The following is a 20954-nucleotide window of genomic DNA, read 5'->3' as shown; positions in this document are numbered from 1 at the left end:
TTTTAGAAGTATTTGTTTCAGTGACTCTCTTATTGTTGAATGGCATTTTGTGTGTGTGTGTGTGTGTGTGTGTGTGTGTGTGTGTGTGTGTGTGTGTGTGTGTGTAGGTTTATATTGCGTTGTGGTGACCAGCCAGCGGTCCCCACGAGAGAAATGGGTTAATGAACATAAGTTATATTTTTTTGAAAATGTAAAAATGTAGAAAGTTTTCTGTGAAGGGTATAGGTTTACGGATATGGTTTGTGTTAGGGAATAGAAAATACAGTTTGTACAAAAATCATTACACCTATGGAGAGTCCCCACAAAAATAGCGAACCAGACAGTGTATGTGTGTGTGTGTGTGTGTGTGTGTGTGTGATCACTAAAAAGTATGATGCTGTGCTTCTCAATGGACACATTTATCTTAAACCGGCAGTAGGCCTATCTCTGTCCAGACAACAGATGTACAAAAGCGAAGACTTGCATTTCACAACCACGTCTTATTTATGATCTTCGTGAGGCAACTGTCATAATAAATGTATGCTATAACTTAAATATGCTTTCACAGTTAACTATTTAAAGGACAATGACCAGTAACAGAATTTTGGGTCACAACTTATGGCCTTATTTAATATTTAACCATTTGATACAATATACTTATTATGTACATACATGTTGGTGCATGGTAATAACATTTAGAGTATGTGCATGTAATTAATATTTGTAATAACCCTAGCCCTAACCCTAACCTCAAAATCATTAGCAGTAAATCTGGACATTTTCCAGAACAACATGTACTCAGTGAACACATAGTCTTGCAGGTATTAATGTTAGTATAAAGTGTGACTGGATTCTGCAACAGCTGGGCCTAAAAACAAACTTTGTACATTGGTTTTTATTCATTTTTAAAACTTAAACTTACAGCTGTGCATATCTACACTCACAAATGAACGACGAATCAGTATAATAATATTTCCTGGTTTGTTTCAGAAACGATATTTTAATATTACAATAATATAATATAATATAATGTAATATAATATAATATAATAGGCTATGATATAATATAATCAAAAGTTCGTTTCAATTGTTTGGCAAATCAATTCAAAAGAACGATTCGTTTAAGAATCAGACGTCACAGTTTAGAACGTGGTAAATCTTTGTAAACATCGTTATCGGAGAGTCAATGCTGGTGTTTCCATCAGAGGGCGTCATCGCCCCTACTTCTATTCAGCTAGACCTTATAATACATTAAATCCCAAAAATACTCATAATTCTCCCAGGTTTTATATATTCCTAATATTTTCAACTTCATTTTTTTTAGGTAATTTATTTCTGTAACCTACCTAACCTACTTGTAAACAATGAAGCATAAAATAAACAAATATGACCCAAAGAGTAAAAGTTAAGAAAGAGTTAATATATACCATGGATAAAATGAATACAGACATGTGAGATTGGTACAACAATGTTTTAATGCAAATATAAACATCCTACAACTTAATAATAATTTTCAATAAAAATAGAATATGTTAATAAAGTACAAATAAACTTAAATTATATAACAATAAATCATATTTAAAAAAATCATACTGAACCTTCATATGACATCCTGGCACTATTTGTCTTATTAAATCAAATGATATTGTTGATTGTTTATAAATGCATATCTCTGCCTGATAAACTGTCTTAATGTACAGCTGGGAGCCATTTTATATACAAATAACCTTCCAATATAAATCACAAGAACAATTTGATAAAGAACAAAGCAAATCAAAACATCAGTATCCTTCATGCGTCAACTCTCATGATGCAATGACACAATAGATATAGTAGGACACAGTAGTCCAAAGATATCAGAAATGTCTGTGCTCATTGATGAAGCTGAGGGTGACTGTCTGTTCTCTGATATAGACACATGTATGAATCACACAGCAGTCTGTGCACCAGCTCACTGCACTGACTCAGATCTGCTGTGGAGATCTCCTCTTCAGACTGGCAAAGGAAGTCTCCAACCTCAGGGCAGGACCTGATCACGGGAATGTTGTAGCCATTGTTATCATCACCTAAGGATAAAAATAAGACAGTCAGGAATGAACTAAATTCAAACACCTATGTCAGCATTTTATCTGGGTTTATCTGGTCAGTAATGGAGGACTAGTGAAAACTAGTGAAGTGATCCAGTGCAAATGACATAAATAGAGAGATTACAGCTGTGACTTTTTGCCTCTGCCTTATCAGGCAATGACTTTGCAGGTAGCGTTTGTGCATGAAGGTTCCTCACGAAACTCATTTCAGACATTTTTTCAGCTTTGAACGCAACCTACATTTGAATCTGTTGGAAATCTAGCATATATGACATACCGCATCGGTCAGCCATGCTGTCAAAGAAGATCCAGGACCGTGGGTCAGGCCCATATTTGACAAAAGACACGTAATGGCTGGTGTTTATACAGAGAACTGCAAACAGTTGCATCTGGTGCCTCTGTACTGATGCATCTTCTGGAAGATGATCTGGAACTGTAAGTTTGTGAGGAGTATGTTCCTGTCGGGAAGTGTGAGTGTGAACCTGTAGAAAGAGCAAACATGTTTGATAGTTGATGAAAAAAGCATGCAAAATGCATTATATCACAGAACTGTTGGAATACAAAGTACATAAATAAGATTTTAGCATTAGGTTCACTACCTGTGTGTTGCAGGTAGAGCAATACTGCTTAATTTTGCCTGGCTGGAGCTTATGGTCCGTCAGGCACTGGCCACACTCATATTCAGCTAGATGACCACACAGAAAACATTCCCGAGGAGCTGCCAGAGAAAACAGGAGAAGCATGAGAGGTATTGTATCTGCAACAATCCAATATCTGCTTCCACTAAACAAATATGATCAGGAGGAGATTTCATTTGGAAGCATGCTTGTTAAACTCACAACAATGTAAGGCATCAGTGATGTCCAGCTCCGTTGAGGGAATGATTTTAGGGAACATCTTGAACTTCTTACCAAATCGTGGCATCTGAACTATAAGGCAAGATGGAATCTAAAATAAAAAAGGTTTGATTAATAATGCATACTTTTGTTTGCAATATATCTACTAGGTACTAGGAAAAAGTCTACGAAATTAACAAACCTCTTCAAACTTCAGATCACTTGATACTAAAGACATCTCAAGCAGCTGTTGAACTGAAGGCACGGCTCCCAGCTGATTCTTCTCTACAATGATCTGATGTGTATAGGCATCATGTGACAACTCTCCATGTGACCTAAAAACAACACACAGGTGTTACATACAGTTTAAGCTCGTTTACACAGAATGTACACTACCGTTAAAAAGAGATTGGTCAGTGAAATTTGTTTTTGAAAGTCACTTAATCTCACCAAGGCTGCATTTATTTGATCAAAAATACAGTAAAAATGCAATATTGTGATATAATATTATTATAATTCAAATTCAAATATTCCTGTGATGCCAAAGCTGAATTTTCAGCATCTTTACTCCAGGTCTTCAGCATCACATGATCCTTCAAAAATCTTTCTAATATGCTGATTTGCTGCTCAAGAAACATTTCTTTTTTTGTAAGGAAATATCTGTCTCTGTCTGTTTTTTTGCACGTTTCCTGTGTTTCTTTGATTTAGTTTGCTTGTGTATTTAAACCCTGAGTTCATTCTGTTCATGGTCTGATCTCGTCCATATATAACGGTTGTTCTGTTTATATTTTAATAAAACATACAGATCCTGCTCATCTCATCCTTGCTGCGACCATTTGTGAAAGAATACAGTTTAATATTTTTGTGGAAACCATGATACATTTTATAAGGATTCTTTGATGGATACAAAGCTCAAAAGAACAGCATATATGTTCAAATAGACACCTTTTGTAACATTACAAATGTATTTCCACTTTGATCAATTTAATGCATCCTTGTTGAATAAAAGTATTAATTTCTTTCAAAAACTTACTGACCCCAAACTTTTGAAGCATAGTGTATATATACATTCAAAAACAAAAATAAAATAAAACATTATATAATTTAATATAATACAGCATAATAATATTATAATGTTTTAATAAATACATATTAAAAATACTTTTTAACCTGTGTGCAAAAATATTTTTGTAATTGCAGTAAAATTACAGTGATGGACAAGCAGTGCAACTGAAACCAACCTGATTTTGAGCAATGGCTCTATGTGTAAAACATGCTTTAATAGTAGGGTGATGAACTCCTCTGGATCTGAAGGATAGCAGTAACAATATTTTACTTTAGTATCAGAGTAACGTTCCGTCTAAGCCATAGATGAAAAGCTTGCAGCTTTACATCAAAAAAAGTAAATGGCCGCAATGGGACAAGTAATACCTTTCTCCTCCGTAGCAAAAGATTTGCAGCCCAACTGTTTACGAAACTTCATCACACTCTCTGCTGGAACAAAGCCCGATCTGTCGAGGGAGGCAGAGGTCATATGAAATGAACTGTGAGTACCCTGATGACTGTAAACACATGCACACATGAGCATGAGTGTTTACTCAAGCTCTACAAATATGGCTGTGCATTAGCTTTGATATGTACTATCACACTATCATACATCAAGGGGTTTGGGGGCTTTTACCTGCGTAAACGGTTCACAATGTCCCGTCTTAAAATGTGTGAAATGCCTTCCTCACTATCGGCTGATCTGTTAAACATTCGGCCGAAAGCTGTGGATGACGTGAAGAGACTGTAAAAGCAGAGAATAAAAGAAAATGAATCAGTACATGCGAACAAAAATAACGAAACGTGAAATAGCAGACATAACATGCGTTTTTTAAGAGGCTTACCTAAAGAGAGTGGCATCTAAATAGCAAGAGTTGAAGTGACCTTGGATCCCCTTCATTTTGCCCACCAGATGAGACAAAACATCTTGCTCAGCAACAGGGGGAACATCTTCATCCAAATCTTCCAGGAGTGGGACTAAGAGGAAAAAAAGATACTTTAAAAAAAAAAAAAACACACAAACAATTCTTGAAGCCTTTGACATTCCTCTGTTTCTAGAAGTGGAATAATATAGCAGAGTGAAAGGCCTCACCTGAGGGAGGTTCAAGTGGTTTCTGGATCTCATTCGGAATGAACAGAAATCTACTGTCTGGTTTGCAGTTGGTCAGTGGCACAAACAAGGCTTTGTTTCCTTCACAGGTAAAATACCGTATTGTACCAAACGTCCCATCCGAACAAGTCTTCGCTTCATTGTCCTGAAAGAATTTGAGAGATTTTTTTTTATCATTTGTATGCACAAAACACAACATAATCAGCATCTGTACTGAGAGAAAAAATGCTCACCAGCTCAAGTCCGGCCCAGTAATTTTTCTTTCCATCTGGAACTCCAATCCATCTGATCACCCCATATACAGTCAGTCCATTCAAAGATATGGCCTCTGCCATGGACCCCACCTCCAAAGAATAATGGGACAAGGCCTGAATGGAGTTGGACACATCCTTGTCGGAGAAGATACTTCCTTTTTTTGCATTGCGTAAGTTAAGAGCTGGCATGGAATTTATGCGCGACACTGCTTTCCTGTTCAAACCTAAAAAGGGAATAACATGTAAATCATATTATTGCAGATATCATCACCTGACATTCCTCAAGTCATATGAATGACCCCATTAAATCTTGATATACAGCATGATTTAGTTCAATGAGTAGTTCGAGCTTTGAGTCTGACGGAAAAGTCTTTCCAGTTTAAGATAGCAATCTTTTCCGCAGTCAATAGGATCTCTCTTTTAATCTACAAAAGTACCCAATCCAATATCCTAGAAATGTTTTAAGGGCTAATAAGATGAGTAACTGACCCAAATCAGTGCTGATTCTCAGCGGTTGCCTGGTGTTTGAATGTGATGGAACCACCTGGAGAATGTCAGCTGCACTGAAGAAGGGAAGAGGGACAGTCTTCTTCGACAAAATATCCTGCTCAACGTCCTGTGAAAAAGTTCAACTGCATGTCAACAGATCCAAGTGGATTCTTTACGCCATCAACGTGACTGTTTCCTTTGCGTTTCAAGTATTTTATCTATGTGATCAAAAGGTCGACACTTATGTCACAGCTGAAAAATGCATGTTTAGATTATGTAATGTTAGTCATGTCATGTTGATTCAGATTTTGATAAGGGACTTTCCCATTAAAACTACAGACAAACATTTCCTCTATATGCAAAATTGTATATACAATAATAAAATATTTTATTTCAAACAATTTAGTTAAATAGTCTATTTCAATATTTTAGCACATTTCTTTGCATGAATGACTAGGTACAACACGGCAGCAAAAGATGCCTTTCCTCACCATTAACTCCAGCTCAAATCCCAGCATTGGCAAGACTCCTGGTTTGTCCTTCTTGCCTATTTGAACCAGTTTCTTGACCAGGCATGGTTGAAAATCCTTCTTGTGTTTGACCACAACAAGATCATCCTGAGTAAGGTCACAGACTGCACTGAAGAGCTGGACGTTGCACAGGAGCTCCAGTCTCTTGCTGGCAGGAGAAACGAACAAAAGTAGCTGAGCTTGATGGCGTGAGAGAGGGTATGTGTCCTGTTTCTTCACCGAACCACTGCTCCTGGCACTGCCACCTCCTCCATAAACCATTCCTATGAGGTCTCCTGTTGCTGTCTCCGCATCCGCGCGCAAAATTGACCCGCGAGATAAACCCTTCTTGGTTCTCCTCACAACAATAAAGTAGCGCTCCTGTCGTTCCATGTCCAGCTCCATGTTAAATGATGAGTGTGTGTTCAGCGGTCGCTTTATCAAGACAGAGGAGTTAGTTATCTACAGTCGTGATGTCATGCATTTCATTTGCCGACATGTGACTTTATGATATCTATCTGTGCCAAACAGGAAATCGGTAATACAAAAAGTGGAATACAAATTGATTTTGTATGCATTGGTTTATTAATATAGGCTAATAAATGCATTCACTTATCAGATTAGAGAGATTTTTTTTAATAATCCATACATATAGGCTAAAGTGTTCCATCTCTATACATCTCTATGAGAAGATATAGAAATGTAGGAAAACAGAACAATGTGACAAATGTCAGAGATTGCATTATCAGTAAATAATTATAAAATCTATAACATTTTATAGTGTTCTAATAGCCTACTGATTTGCCTTACTAGGTTACAATAAAACTGTGGCAATTCTCAGGTCTAATATACATACATCTATTCCTGAATTACAATATTTACCTAACATTTTGGGTGTAAGTGTCTTTTTGGGATCTACTCAGCAGAACAACTGTGATGCCGATAAAAATGCTGTCTAAGTAGGCAAGCCAGACTACAAATGTTCACTTAAGTTAAAGACAATTAAAAAGAAAATAAATTTTGAGCACTTTCACATGTTGTAGACAGTCACCATTTAACATGTTCAAAAGTCTGCACTGTTCTTAAAGCGCATGCTTTTGTATTCATGCACTCTGGTTGAAAGCACCTGACCTTGAATATCTGAACACTAACTTGATGAACTTGTTTTGTAACTTGTTCTTTTCACTGTCAAAACCTTTGTATTAGTAATTTTACAGGCTAAGAAGTCAGTTCGGTTCATTACGCAAGGAGATATGAGATGGACGTGAATGCCCCGTCTATACTTCTGTGTCCTATTAAAGAAACTAAAAGAAAGCATATAGAAGTGTAGAAAAAAACAGACTTACAATCCATGTTCATGGTGAAATATCTTTTAAACTGCCCAAAAATGAGACTAAATAAATGGAGTTAAAGATAAACATTCTGCTTTGGATTCTTTTTTAAAAGCCTCTACTGAATTGAACAAATAAACTAAGACAACTGTTGTTGAAAATATTCAACATTCCTACATTCCTATTGCTGGAAAATATAATGAAGTTTTGCTTCTTCATACAGTAACAGGTCCTCCAACTGTATGAAGCTGACAACTATAACATAAGTACATTTTTTTTTTTTTTTTTGATTCTTTAAAAATCTGGCACTGCATTGCCTCGAATTATAATGATCTCAATCATGCAAATTTCATACAATTTGTCGCAAAAAAAGGCAAAACTAAAAGGTTTGCATTTCTGATTTTCTTTTCCTGATATTTTAACGCATTCTGCCCTAGAGGGAGGAGCAATTATAATTTGAAGCATTTTCATATGCATGCAAATTACAGTTCTGCAAACCCCACAAATTTTCCATGAACCAATGCATTATTAATTTTACAAATCTGCAGACATGTTTCAGAAGAACCCTTTTGAACTCTAGTTAACACGAGACATCTGAAGTCATGCATTTCATCGCCTGCTTTATGCGCTCTGATCACTTTCTGACAGATAAAATTGCAGGGAGCATTCACCTGATAAAAAACTCAAATAACTACGGACGCCACATGGCATAGTTGAAATAAGTTGACATTTATCTTGCTGCCCATCAGATCAGGTGACGTCTATGAAGATGTGCGTTAAAGAAAGAAGGTGTTCACTATGAGATCTTTTGACAGATTTTTATGTAACTGGTAAAGATGACCTTTACACTTTACCTAATAGAATAAGACTTGCACTTTATTAGTACAAGATAAATATAATGAAACAATTAGCAACATGTGATTCGGAATTGTTGACACAACAATGATTTGGCGCATAGATGGCAACATATGTCCAGCTTCAAGTATTGTTGATACCTTTGCAACACCATATTGGTCCGCTACACGTTTGATTATGTATTGGATGCTCTCAATGACCTGTTCACATGACAGCAGCATTCTGGGAAATCTGTGATGTTTATGCTGGAGGGCAATGGTGTCCTCGCCGAGAAACAAAGAAACAAAACAGAGTAACCAATAAATTGCAAACTTTATTCTCTACTCTAATTGAAAATGAATGGGGGAAAACAAGAGAAATAACTTAAAGTAGGCCTAATTCACATCCAGCACACCATGCTATATTCATGTGGAAACATGAAAAAGATCAAACAGTCAAAGTATCTTGTAGCTCTAAAAGAATGTAAATAATTCTTTTTTTTTTTTACTAAGAGCATAAATCATATCAAATGTCCAGTACAAATAGCTGAGAATATGTCACTTGCTAAGCTAGAAGAACTAAATGTCATCATTAAACTTAAATGTTTATATATAGGCTATATATTATAATGTTGAACTAAAACCGTATAACATTGTAAATAGGATTCATTTTAGGAACATGATTTATGATTTTGTAATACACTCTGGAAGACAATCATGCCTCATAGATAATGGACATGTCATATAGCCTATTGACCACAGAAAGTTAGAAAAGGGCTCCATGACTAGACCACACTAGGCGAACCCAGGCGCCCCCTCGTGGTTGTTATGACAATAACGCTTTCTGCAAACTTAGAAACATACAGTATATTATTTATTATAAATAAATGACAGTCAAGTTGGAAAGCAAGTATCTGTATTAATGAGGTAAACTGGCTGAAATGGATTGCCATTGATATCTCATTGCTTTTATTGTCTTCACCACAATAAAGTGATTTCACTACATGATCTATATAAGCTATATAATGTTACAATGATACATGATCATTCAAAAGTCTAGTACACAAGCATGTAAAAACTGATGGCCGACATAATTTTTGGAGGCATAATTTTAGCTGCCACTGGGTTTATTATACCCTACATTATAAATAAAATAAAAATGATTCAAACATTCTCATATCAAGCTTTTATTTTGCACCAAGGTACTTGCATGAGCTTGCGTGCTTGTTGACTTTCTCTGCATCTTAGTAATTAAAGTTGCGACGGCCAGGCTGGTGGAGGATCGCGCGGTGTATGCGAGAGTAATGTTGAGGAACACGTTGACGAATGTGGTTCTGACGCTGAATGCAATTGCGGCTGAGATTGTGGCGGTTGGCCCGAGCCTGAGCCCGCTGTATCCGGGCCACCTGCGTGACTTTGACCAGAGCCCCGGACTGAGAGACCAGCCGCTGAGATACTCGAGCACCGCCTCGAGAAACAGGGACTTCCGGATCTACGATGCTTTAGAAAGAGAACAAAACACCATTTCAAGTCAATCCAATACTGACTGTCAATGTCAATGCAATCTCTGAGCAGATGTATTGGTTTTACCTTGCATCACTGACCAAGCTGGCAGTGCTTGAAAGGGTTCTTATTAACTTGAACTGCACCTCACTGGGTTCAGAGGATGTCTCTCCATCTACAGAAAAGAATAATACAGTTACCACAGAAAGCTGTATCTGAACCCTGTAAAGCCTGATAAATAATTGTCAGATCTAAAAAAAAAAAAAAAAAAATGAATTGAACAGATTACTGAACCTTTAGACAAAATAACAAAAAACTATGGAGCTCACACTTGAGGAGGAAAAAAACAAAAAACTCAATATTATTCAGAGCCCCCAACTCAGCAAAAATATTTAATTTGCTGCAGTTGCTGATATTTATATAACCAAAAAGTATGACGAAATCAAATAAACCTATGTTGCTTCAAACCGGTAAGTGTTCATCTTGAAATATTACTACCAATATAAAAGCTATTCTTATATTTACACAGCAAAAAACAACATGTGAATCACAACCTGAAAGGGTTTTTTTTTTTAATTATACTGCAAGACCTTTTACTAGCTAAAAAATTATAAACTATCATTTAGTCTCAAGTCTAGTTTATTTATAGAGCCCTTTCCACTACAAAGTAGACCAAAGGGCTGTACAGTTAAAACAGTCTACAGATAAAACTGCCAAAATTTCAAGAGTTAAAAGCCATAGAAAACAACTGTTATCTGTGCTAAATAATATCATAAAAATATATTTTGAAGAATGTTTTGTCTAAAACCACACATTTATTGACTTTTTGTATGGATACAAAACACAGTAACTTATGACTGAATGTTCATTTTTGCATATCTCTTTAAGTGAATCATTTACAAATATATTGCAGTCCCTGAATTAAATGCACTAGGACGTTCCTTCATATGAATATGAGACGTTTGTGTCTCTGTACTCACCAGCTGCATTGACCATGAGCCAGCCCTCCTCGTCCACTTCCGGAGACCCTGGTTTTGGTACAGTTGGTTCCTGAGTTGTTTCACTCACGCTTCCAAAGAGCAGGTTTGTGAGCCGTTGAAACATGGTTATAAATTACGGGTGATTGTACTTAATAATAGATGGTGAACTGGATTGCCTAGTACACGGGTCTCTTGAACCAGAGAATCTCTTCAGCCAGACCTTTGGTAAAGGAAAAATGTGACTATAAATATAAACACTGTGATAGTCTCTGTTTTGAATTATATAATCTAATCAAGGCTTGGTTAGAAACCACACCTGACAGGATCAGGCTACGAGCTATTTTAAACTCATAACTCATATTGAGGTCAGGTTTCATTCTGAAATCAGAGCATCTTTTTTTTTTTTTTTTTACAGGCCTGGCATAAAGTAGGGATGAATTTAAAAAAGAAATAATAATAATAAGCACTTTTATAATTTCTTTCCCCATCCATGCACACTTAGAATTTCAAAACATTCAGTGAACATTGTGGTTTTAGTCATTAGTTTAGTTACCAACAAAGACATGTTCAAAATGTGAGTGCCATTTCTGTGTATATTTGTTCAAATGGCCACAAAGATGGATGAACAGAATTTTGGGAGTGCATTGTTGGACCCCAGCTCTATTGTTGGAGTCCATCTGTCGTTCTCCAGCTGGGGGGTGTGCCATTGAAACAATATCTACATTTTCTCCGAAAACATAGCATCTGTATCATGTGGAAATTGTTTGTTTTTGAATGCAGGATTCATTTAACAGCATTTAGGCTATCAAATAACGTTTACTGTACGTCGATGGTTTGTTTTGCTCTTTCGCTAGTCATCCAAATGTCGAGGAAAACCCAAGGGGAACTCGTTTATCATTTTGTGCAGTGCAATGGGCTACAAATACACATTAACTCATAAAAAAAATGTTGTAGAAGAAATGTAAATGACAAATACTGCAAACGTCACATATGAATCAATGAAACAGCGTTATATGGCTATAGATTATGATTAAGAAATATGGTATGAGCATGTGTGATACATACAAATTAAATTTGTATACATGCATATATAGGCTACAAACAAAACATTTTTTCTCACAACAACAGATTTTCTCACGTCGAGGCTTAAGTAAAACATACTACCTGCTTCTTTATAGAGTTCTGATTTCCGCCGTCTAATTCGTTAAAAATAAATCTTTGGTTTTTTGGTAGTTTCCGAGGTAAAGGTGCAGAATATGTGCTCTTTTGTTCTGTTTATTTTTGCAAATGACAGCACCGCAGTATAACGTTAGATCCCAACGAACGAACAGCTGATAATAAAAACAAAAAGCCCAGCGAAGTAGCTCCGCCTACTGCTGTGGGCTAGTCCAATAAGCAGACATGGGGACTTGTGACTTGGTGACTTGGACTCGAGTCGACTCGAGTCGCTATTTTTATGACTTGTGACTTGACTTGACAAAAAATAAAATACTTGAGACTTGACTCGGACTTGGAAGTTCAAGACTCGGGACTTGACTTGACTTGAGACACGATGACTTGAATGACTTGAGTGTTAATCACATAATTTTTTCAGTTTGAATATAAAATATATAAATTATTTAAAAAAAAATAAAGTTGATTACCCAGCTGGAGCGCAGGCTGAGAATAGCGTTGTCATGACTGGATCACTACACTATCATCAGTCGCGCCCTCTCGTACCTTGCACACCACGCCCACTTAGATCAGATATCACATCAACATGTCAGCCGGAGGGGTACTGAGGGTCATCGCTTTCGGCTTCGAGAATTATTCACAAGATGGCAAAAGACGAACAGCGCTTTGCAAGACATGCACCATTAACATCGCGGCCAACTCTCACGCATTCACCGTGAGACACACGCGACACTGCCTTTTCACACGCTCTCATTCATTTTCTCACGCACAGAAAAATCGTGACACAAGAGCAGGTTACGATATAAAAAAATCTCAGCTCTCAGATTCTGTCATTTTTATTACGAAATTCAAACAATAAATACCATTTTGGCGCTTGTAAATGTGACGCAGATCCCTAGCGCGGCACGTGAACCGATCATCTCTAGCTAGTAAATAAACACGAATGAACAATGTTGAAAGATACAGTACAGCTGAACTTACCGAAATGTATATTCCTCATACATAATATCGACCAATCAATCAAACAAATGGGTCAATAAAACAGCTGGAGAACAATTATGTCACATAACATTTACCTCAGGAAAGCCATTTGATGACCATATAGGCTATAGCACGTTAGTTGGCTATAAAAAGTATTTTGCTAAATATGTGTACTATATTACATATTTATTATATTTTTACTTATCATTAAATAAAGTTGTTATTATATAAAAAACGCATTATATCTCTCTGTATGTTTACAGCATTAGGTGAGTTGTTTTTTTTCTTGAAAAAAATTAGTGCCTATCTTGTGTAGCCTACCTAATATTTATCCAAATGAGTCAATATTAAGTCAGATCATAATAATTGAATTGAATTGAAATAATAAAAAAGCGTAGCTTACCAGAAATTGTACCATGTAAACATTGTAACATGTTGTCACTAAACCGAATACAATTCAGTTTAGTTACTAAAATGTTTTGACAATCACAATACACTTATTGTAAACACAGTTTATGTACAACATTCAACTTTGTTACATTTTAAACACTGTTGGCCGAAGTGAAAAATAAATAATTTTATGAAGTTACAATTTTGCTTGATTCCATGATGTATTTTACTGAACATGAGTATTTACAATGCAAATCCAAATTATTGTAATTTATTGACAGTAACTGATATCTTGTCTTATCACTTTATTAAGATCAGATTCTGCAGGTAAAATTACAATAATAAGGTGACTTGACTTGGACTTGACTTGACCTACTACAGGACTTGACTTGACTTGACTTGACTTGACATAGCCTGTGACTTGACTTGACTTGACTTGCCCAAGAAAAAAATACTTGGGACTTACTTGAGACTTGAAGGTTAAGACTTGAGACTTACTTGAGACTTGCATATGTATGACTTGGTCCCATCTCTGCCAATAAGATTCGTACACAAACCGAGAGGTGGAGCCAGAATTTAACGGGGCGTATTATCCGTTTGTCATCTACAGCTGACCTGGGAACAGTTTTTAACATTAAACTATAAAGCTCGACCGTAAGTAAAACTGATTCCAGTTCAGTTGTGGAGGAAAGGATTTGGACATGTCGAGGGGCGTGTCAATCATCAAATTTGAAAACTGCAGAATGTGCCGCAGCAAGTCAGCAACGGACACTCTGACAGTCGGAAATGGGAATTACCTTCATGTTGTTCCAAACATATGTTCCAAATCAATATGGCTCGCTTTCTTCGGTGGAAACACTAAAAAGAGAATATTAGCAGAGAGTCTCAGTCACTTACACTGTATGGAAAAAGACGCAATAAGAGTCAATGACGGAGGTTACATTTTCAATGGTGTAACATTTGACAACATCTTTCCGCATTATAACAAATGCGCCTTTAAATAGTCTAACGTTACTATGAAGGGTAACGTTACTAAGTTACTTTCCACTAATAATAACCACTCGTAATTCTCTTACAGCTCTGTTATTATCAGGGTCATTGCCTCTTATCACTAACATTACGACTTTTCTATGAATAGTAGAAAGAAATTAAACACTTTTAAAATCAAAATTCATGGACACAAATAAATTATGCTTAAACGAACGTGGCAATATGCAAATGTGATTAATGCTAAGTGAATAGGAAAAAAACTAATTTGCTCTTTAAATAAAGTTAAATAAGTCACTTTTTTTTTTTCACATAATTTTAAAGAGAATTGATAGGCCTATATTTGGGCCTGCTAAACACGTAGATTGTTTGCGGTTTTAGTGCACTTCATCAAACATTGTGGAATGTGGACACAAACTTGTTTCATGGGCGCCAGAAAACCGTTAGAAGCAAAATAACTATATTTTATGACCACAAGATGGAGCCATAATCAAAATAGTACTTTCACACACCAAATTCATTCCAGGCTCGCCCTGACATCTGTTGAAAAGTGCATCGTGCACTTGTCAGCTTATCAAAATTAGTTAATACAACATCTCCAGAACATACATTGCAGTGTATGATATATAATGGTATTGAGGATAAAATAAAACGCGATGACAGCTTGTGAACATTTCTTAAACGCTGCATCTGTGCAAACAAGGTCTGGCATAGCGTGTTTTGATAGAAAGTAGACTACAGATTTATGTCACACATGCTAATTATATTATCCTTCATTGTGCATACTTTGGAGATGGCAAACATTTCCTTCACAAAAGCTTTCATTTAAATGAACAGTGATCTGGCTTTATGCACACATTGGCTTGGAGCCGCGAAGTAAACAATGAATTTAGATTGGCTAATTTGCATGATACTGATAGGCACGAATTAAACAATTCACTTGTCTGTATTACCTGCGAAGTGCGCTTGGGAACATTCACACCTTGGCAGCAGTCAAGTGCTGGGTAATTAAATGAAACACTGACGACAGCGACTGTAGGCTATTCTTTTGGGCGGGTCCAAATGGACGTATACCCACTCAGTCTGTCAGACTGTTTTAAATAAGTACAGACTAACTAATTGTAGTCCATTTCAGATCAGTGTTCAGTGTTAACGTTACAAGAACTGCGGATTGGCGAGGACGCTACATTTTAAGGACTATCCGAAGCGGAGCGTTTCAGCGACATTTTACCCCTGAAAAATAATTGGACTGGATTGTTAAAACTTAAGAGTTCAGAATGCCTCGGTCTTTCCTGGTAAAAAAGTATTTCACCAGCAAGAGGCCAAACTACAGCGAGCTGGAATGTCAGAACGGTGAGTTTTGCTCCCTTTTAAAACATTCGAATCGATCTAAACGTAAAATGATTTTAAAGTGTACAACTGGCACCTAAATTAGTTATTCTGATCAAAGTACCCAGGGGATTGCATTTGTGTCATCGGTACATCGGACATATTAATATACATATAAATCGTTTTAATAATAAAAAAAAATTGGCAGATCACTTGTGGAATTTCAATCTAGACACAGCGCCCTTTCTTCACTGGATCTGGTTGCATGTGATGCACATGTGTTTTTTGAGTTTCTACTTCTGTTGCAACTGAGTGTTCTGTGCTTTTTAATGGCAATATTGTAAAATACCAAGTCCATAAATTCTATAACCACTAATATGGTTGTAAATATCATTAGGAACTTATTTTCTCTTCCTCTCATCCACCAGATACTCTGCCAGACAGATACCCACTTGCAGAACTTCCAGCAGTCAGCAATGACTTCCCAGTGACTTGCTTGACCACTGGACTGGTTTGGGATGTCAGCTTGCTACCCTCCCTGCACAATCCCACATCCCCATCCACTAGCCAGGGCCCGCTGGACCTCAGCTCCCCGTCCAGCAGCGTCAGCTGCAGCAGCAGCGGGGAAGAAGACGAAGGACGCACATCAGACCCACCGAGCCCAGATTCCTCAGACACCTACCACCCCCAACAGACCAGCAGGCCGAGACGCAACAACAAGAACAGGGCAGGACAGAGAGAGGACAAGAGCGAGGCCACCGTCCCAGTCACTCGACCGGCCTTCTTCTGCAAGCACTGTCCCAAAGAATACAACAGCCTCGGTGCCCTAAAGATGCACATCCGCTCACACACTCTACCGTGCGTCTGTCCCACCTGTGGAAAGGCTTTCTCCCGACCCTGGCTGTTAAGAGGACACATTCGCACACATACAGGTAAATCAATTGTTTTTGTTTAGTTTTTGTGTTACTAGCACTCAATATGGTTCATGCTAATTTTGCATTGTGTTTATAATTTGAATATCTTGCATTTTCTTTTGGAGCTCTCTAACATCTCTTTTCGCAATCATTTCATTAATGCAACACCGTTAGTTTAGTGATTCACTCAGTCAAGTGAGTTTGTCCTCAATAGAATTGCTTTTCATTGATCACTCATTGTGTTGACATCTTTTTAACAATGACACAATAGGACAATCTTATCAATCACTAGTGTGAGAGCAGAGATAAGCAAAGATAAGTTGATCAAGAATGCCAAGGAGCACTTGTTATCATCCTTGCTGAGTGGCCACTTATTTTGTGTACTTGTGGTTGATTCAATCAGGTTACCATGTGACTGTTCGACAACATGTTTTTTTTTTTTGTTTGTTTTTTACAAAGATATGTACTTTTAGAACAGACATTTATGATTACAAGTGCATATTTAACGGTAGCTTTAAATCGCTTTTTCCCCCAGGTGAGCGTCCGTTCTCCTGCCCACACTGTAACCGTGCCTTCGCGGACCGTTCAAACCTGCGTGCGCACCTGCAGACCCACGCAGATGTGAAGAAATACCAGTGCAACACCTGCTCTCGCACCTTCAGCCGCATGTCCTTGCTGCAGAAACACAGCGCTGCCGGCTGCTGTCCCTCCACGGCCTGAGGACACCAGGAGACATTTTATTCTACTTCAGGACTCGGTGCCTTGTGAGATAATAATGACCGTGTGCTTCTTCTCTCAACACCCGCGCATAAATGCAATATGCAACAGGATAAGGATGATGCGGCATTTAAGCAGACTTCTTAAACATAACATGGTCGATACATTTCCAAAATGCCACGTCAGACTTTTTTTTTCTTAACCAAAACACTTCAAATGAAGGAATTATGAATGTTAAAAGTATAATAGCTGTTCAGCTAGGAGTCCTGAAGCAGGGACAGCTGCTGTCAGGTTGGGGGTGGGCTCACTATGGTAGGGTATGTCTCTCAGCATGACACACACACACACACACACACACACACACACGCAAACATATGCACACAGACAGACAGCTGTTCTGTGGTGCGGAGGCAGTGTGCTAACAGGTGCCCTGGCCCTGACCGTCACATCTCTCTGATAACAGGTGGCGTCTGCCAATTTCTCTAGAAACACACTTTGAGAGTCGTAATGGACCACAGTTGACTGTGGTGTTGTTGTTTTTTTAGTTGGTTTTAGTTGGTTGTAACCTGCATGCGCATGGTTCTTCACTTGTTTTTACTGATGTTTGTTCTTTTCACCACACATATTTTTTTTTTACTCTCTGTGTCCTTTATCACTCCTTTTGTTGTACAGGGACTGAGTTTTAAAATGCACTCCAGTTTACCAAAGAGTATTGAAGTCCTGTCATTGTGTACTAATAAACAAATGATTGGACATTTAAACCAAAGCCATGCTACTTTTTGTAATTTAAAAAGTTTTTCTTTTTTGTACCTCAATGCTTTTTTCAAGTGATGACATGCAACAACTTCCGTATTTTTATCTGATGTGAAAAAAGGACAGTCTTAGTAAATAGCCATCAATGTTTTTCATATTCTGTTCACAATGCATGTGGACATTTCAACCCTAATGTCACATTTTACTGACAATTTCATGCATGATTTTTTATTTTTATTTTTTTTTAATGAAATTGAATGAGTTCAGTGCAATTTTTTTAGCATACTTTTTTTTTTAAATATACATTTCATGTCTCTTTGTATTTGTCCAAATCATTTCCACCCAATAAAATAATTTAAGTTTATACAAAGACTTTGATTCATGCTCACTTGTTTTGGATTCGCCATGAGTCGCCAAAAGACTCATACAGGTAATCTGATGGCTCATGCTATTTGAAGCTGTTGAAATGCATTATCAGGAAGAGCGGTGCTTCATTTCCCATGAATAGGAGTGACTTACTGGTTTGTAACTGTGATGTTTGCTGGGTGGCAGGTGAACGCACTATGACAGCAGAGGGACAACTGTATGCACCTGCCCCACACACCTGTCCTACTGCACGCACACGCTCACTCGCTCTCCGCAAACAAAACGGTTTACCCAGAACGGACTCCTGGCCTGCTTATGCATACGGATGTGTGTTGATCCTTTAGTGTATGCACGGTCAGTGCAGTAGATCCGTTTTATATACAAGACATAAAGATGTCATTGTGGCCTGATGGCGTTTTAGTCATCTGAGCGCTCTGTGTTCGTTCAAACTGTAATTTTGCCTGTGGAGGTATTGCTGTGAGGCAAACTGATGGAATGTCTTGCATAAATATTTTTATGTTGGAAGCTTTGCTTACGAGCGTTGGAAGAGTTGCGTGTGTATGCTGCATTGATGTAAGGCGCTTCTATCTGCTGACCTCAAAACCTGGCATGTGTAACTGTAATGACTATATAATCATACTGAGCTAGGATCAAATCTCTGCTATGAAAGCCTGTTTCCACCTTGGAATTAAAACTTTACATCTCACAATTGCAACTTTACATGTGACTTGTACCTCTTTATTTTTCAGTTTTGACTTTGAATCTCACGTTTTATCACGATTGCAACTATTTCTCACAATTGCAACAATATCTCAGAGTTGTAACTTTTCTCTCACATGACTATATCTCACAACTGCGACTATGTTTCTCATAACTGTGACCTTGAATCTCACAATGTGATTTTACATCTCGCAATTACGACTTCATATCTCGCAACGGGAGATTAAATCTCACAATTGCAACTTAATATCTCACAGTTGCAACTTTGTACCTCATGAAGCAACTTCATATCTCACAGTTGTGAATTTGTTTCTCATAGTTCTGACTTTGAATCTCACAATTGCCACTTAATATCTCGCATGACTTTATGTCTCATAATTGTGACATTCTCACCGTGTCATTTTGTATCTCACATCTCACTCTTAAATCTCACGTGACTTCATATCTTAATTCCAACTTTGTTTCTCATAATTCTGTCTGACTCTCACAATGTGATTTTCTATCGTGCAGCTTTATATCTCACAATTGCGCCTTTGTACCTCAAAATGTTTTATTTTTTAATCTCGCAGTTGCGACTTTATATCTCACAATAGTAACTTTACCTCAGAATCGTGACTTTATATTGTGCATTGTTTATTTCTTAGTTTAAACTTTCTCGCAATTACCTTTTTCATTTTCTACTCTGAGGTGGAAACAGCCTTCCATACTCTGTTGCCCATTCAGTTGTAAAAATTAGCATGTGAAAAGCTAAAATGGATCTTCCAACAGCACTTGTGCTGTAAGCTCCTAGTGGAAACAGGTCTACATTAATCAGACCGAACTGTTGAATCCAGACAGTGAGTCAGCTGCTGTCAGGAGCAATAGTGAGTTCTCATTGTAAGTGTAGGTGCGTTTGTGGAGCATGAGGTAAGTCCTTCCATGTGCTGTCCCAGATCTGAACGTCTGAAAGAGTGTTAGTATGAGGAGCCTCTTCCCGTTTAGTCACTCAACCACTCACAGACAATCACAATCTCTGGAATGCATGTGTCAGGTGCTGACATGTAGTTTACGACAGTGAAGTGTGATCCTTGGGGGGGAGAATTGGAAAGAATTGTTTAAGTTTCACATTTTGGTGATGCAATTGTGGTTCATTCGTCTTTAGGTGCCGTGCAACAGTGGAAGGACGCAATCCTCCAAACGCTCTGGAAAACCGACAGGAAAACATCTGTATGAAATGGAAGCAGAAGAGTTACATGTGGTTGATTTGTAACAAGCCCAGAGGGGAGGGAGAGGCGGTCTAATGAGATGACGTTATCGGAGTTGCTGTGGGAAACTTGAAAGAAGAAATTCCTGATAAAGCTTGACTCTGTTTCGTCAGCAGGTATAGAGACCACACGCTAGTATATCTGATTCATCAAAGTTATCCAGGCAAAAAAAAAAAAAAAAAAGCACATTTCCAAACCTGGAAAGTGTGTGGTGAGCCAACACGTCAATGTGCCGCCAGAGAGTTTGCTGTAACGCAACCCGCAGCAATATTTAGTGCATATTCTGTGCTAAGAAATGAAAACTAAATATGCACTCTCATACAGTCGTTCCTAAGGGATAATGAGACGTCTGGCTCTGAAATCGGAGAACTCATTCCCCACTGCGCGTTCCCAAGTGCCAGAACGTTCACTGTAATTTACCAAA

At 37.6% G+C, this 20954-nt stretch overlaps 2 protein-coding genes across 6 annotated transcripts; one reads left to right on the top strand and one right to left on the bottom strand.

The window, feature by feature from the left end:
- Nucleotides 1-7928: 7928 nt before the first annotated feature.
- tp53inp2a (tumor protein p53 inducible nuclear protein 2a) lies at nucleotides 7929-15740 on the bottom strand. Of its 5 annotated transcripts, XM_081358366.1 has the most exons (6): nucleotides 15441-15740; nucleotides 14298-14358; nucleotides 13999-14115; nucleotides 10957-11176; nucleotides 10064-10151; nucleotides 7929-9973 (listed from the first exon to the last, which is right to left on the bottom strand). In XM_081358366.1, exons 4-6 carry the CDS (start codon nucleotides 11078-11080, stop codon nucleotides 9718-9720), a joined length of 468 nt encoding a protein of 155 aa, XP_081214492.1. In that variant the 5' UTR covers nucleotides 11081-11176; nucleotides 13999-14115; nucleotides 14298-14358; nucleotides 15441-15740; the 3' UTR covers nucleotides 7929-9717. The 5 variants fall into 5 exon arrangements, with proteins under 5 accessions (XP_081214492.1, XP_081214493.1, XP_081214494.1 ...); XM_081358367.1 differs by lacking the exon at nucleotides 13999-14115 and having other exon boundaries at nucleotides 15441-15722; XM_081358368.1 differs by lacking the exons at nucleotides 13999-14115; nucleotides 14298-14358 and having other exon boundaries at nucleotides 15441-15722.
- snai1a (snail family zinc finger 1a) lies at nucleotides 15611-19286 on the top strand. Its single transcript, XM_081358362.1, has 3 exons — nucleotides 15611-15840; nucleotides 16245-16748; nucleotides 17266-19286. The coding sequence occupies exons 1-3, from the start codon at nucleotides 15765-15767 to the stop codon at nucleotides 17448-17450; spliced, it is 765 nt and encodes a 254-aa protein (XP_081214488.1). The 5' UTR covers nucleotides 15611-15764; the 3' UTR covers nucleotides 17451-19286.
- The last annotated feature ends 1668 nt before the right edge of the window (nucleotides 19287-20954 follow it).

The sequence above is a fragment of the Scardinius erythrophthalmus genome (assembly GCF_964197995.2).
Source record: "Scardinius erythrophthalmus genome assembly, chromosome: 25".
NCBI lineage: Eukaryota > Metazoa > Chordata > Actinopteri > Cypriniformes > Leuciscidae > Scardinius > Scardinius erythrophthalmus.
Note: the sequence above shows the minus strand (reverse complement) of the source record. Positions and strands in the feature narration are given on the sequence as shown.

Excerpts from the sequence above, each read along its gene's own strand:
- tp53inp2a (XM_081358366.1), bottom strand. The coding sequence starts at position 11,080 with ATGTTTCAACGGCTCACAAACCTGCTCTTTGGAAGCGTGAGTGAAACA. Across the intron at positions 10,152-10,956 it reads GCTCATGGTCAATGCAGCTG|ATGGAGAGACATCCTCTGAA; the intron begins GTGAGTACAGAG and ends TCTTTTCTGTAG. Across the intron at positions 9,974-10,063 it reads AGCTTGGTCAGTGATGCAAG|CATCGTAGATCCGGAAGTCC; the intron begins GTAAAACCAATA and ends CTCTTTCTAAAG.
- snai1a (XM_081358362.1), top strand. The coding sequence starts at position 15,765 with ATGCCTCGGTCTTTCCTGGTAAAAAAGTATTTCACCAGCAAGAGGCCA. Across the intron at positions 15,841-16,244 it reads CGAGCTGGAATGTCAGAACG|ATACTCTGCCAGACAGATAC; the intron begins GTGAGTTTTGCT and ends CTCATCCACCAG. Across the intron at positions 16,749-17,265 it reads ACACATTCGCACACATACAG|GTGAGCGTCCGTTCTCCTGC; the intron begins GTAAATCAATTG and ends TTTTTCCCCCAG.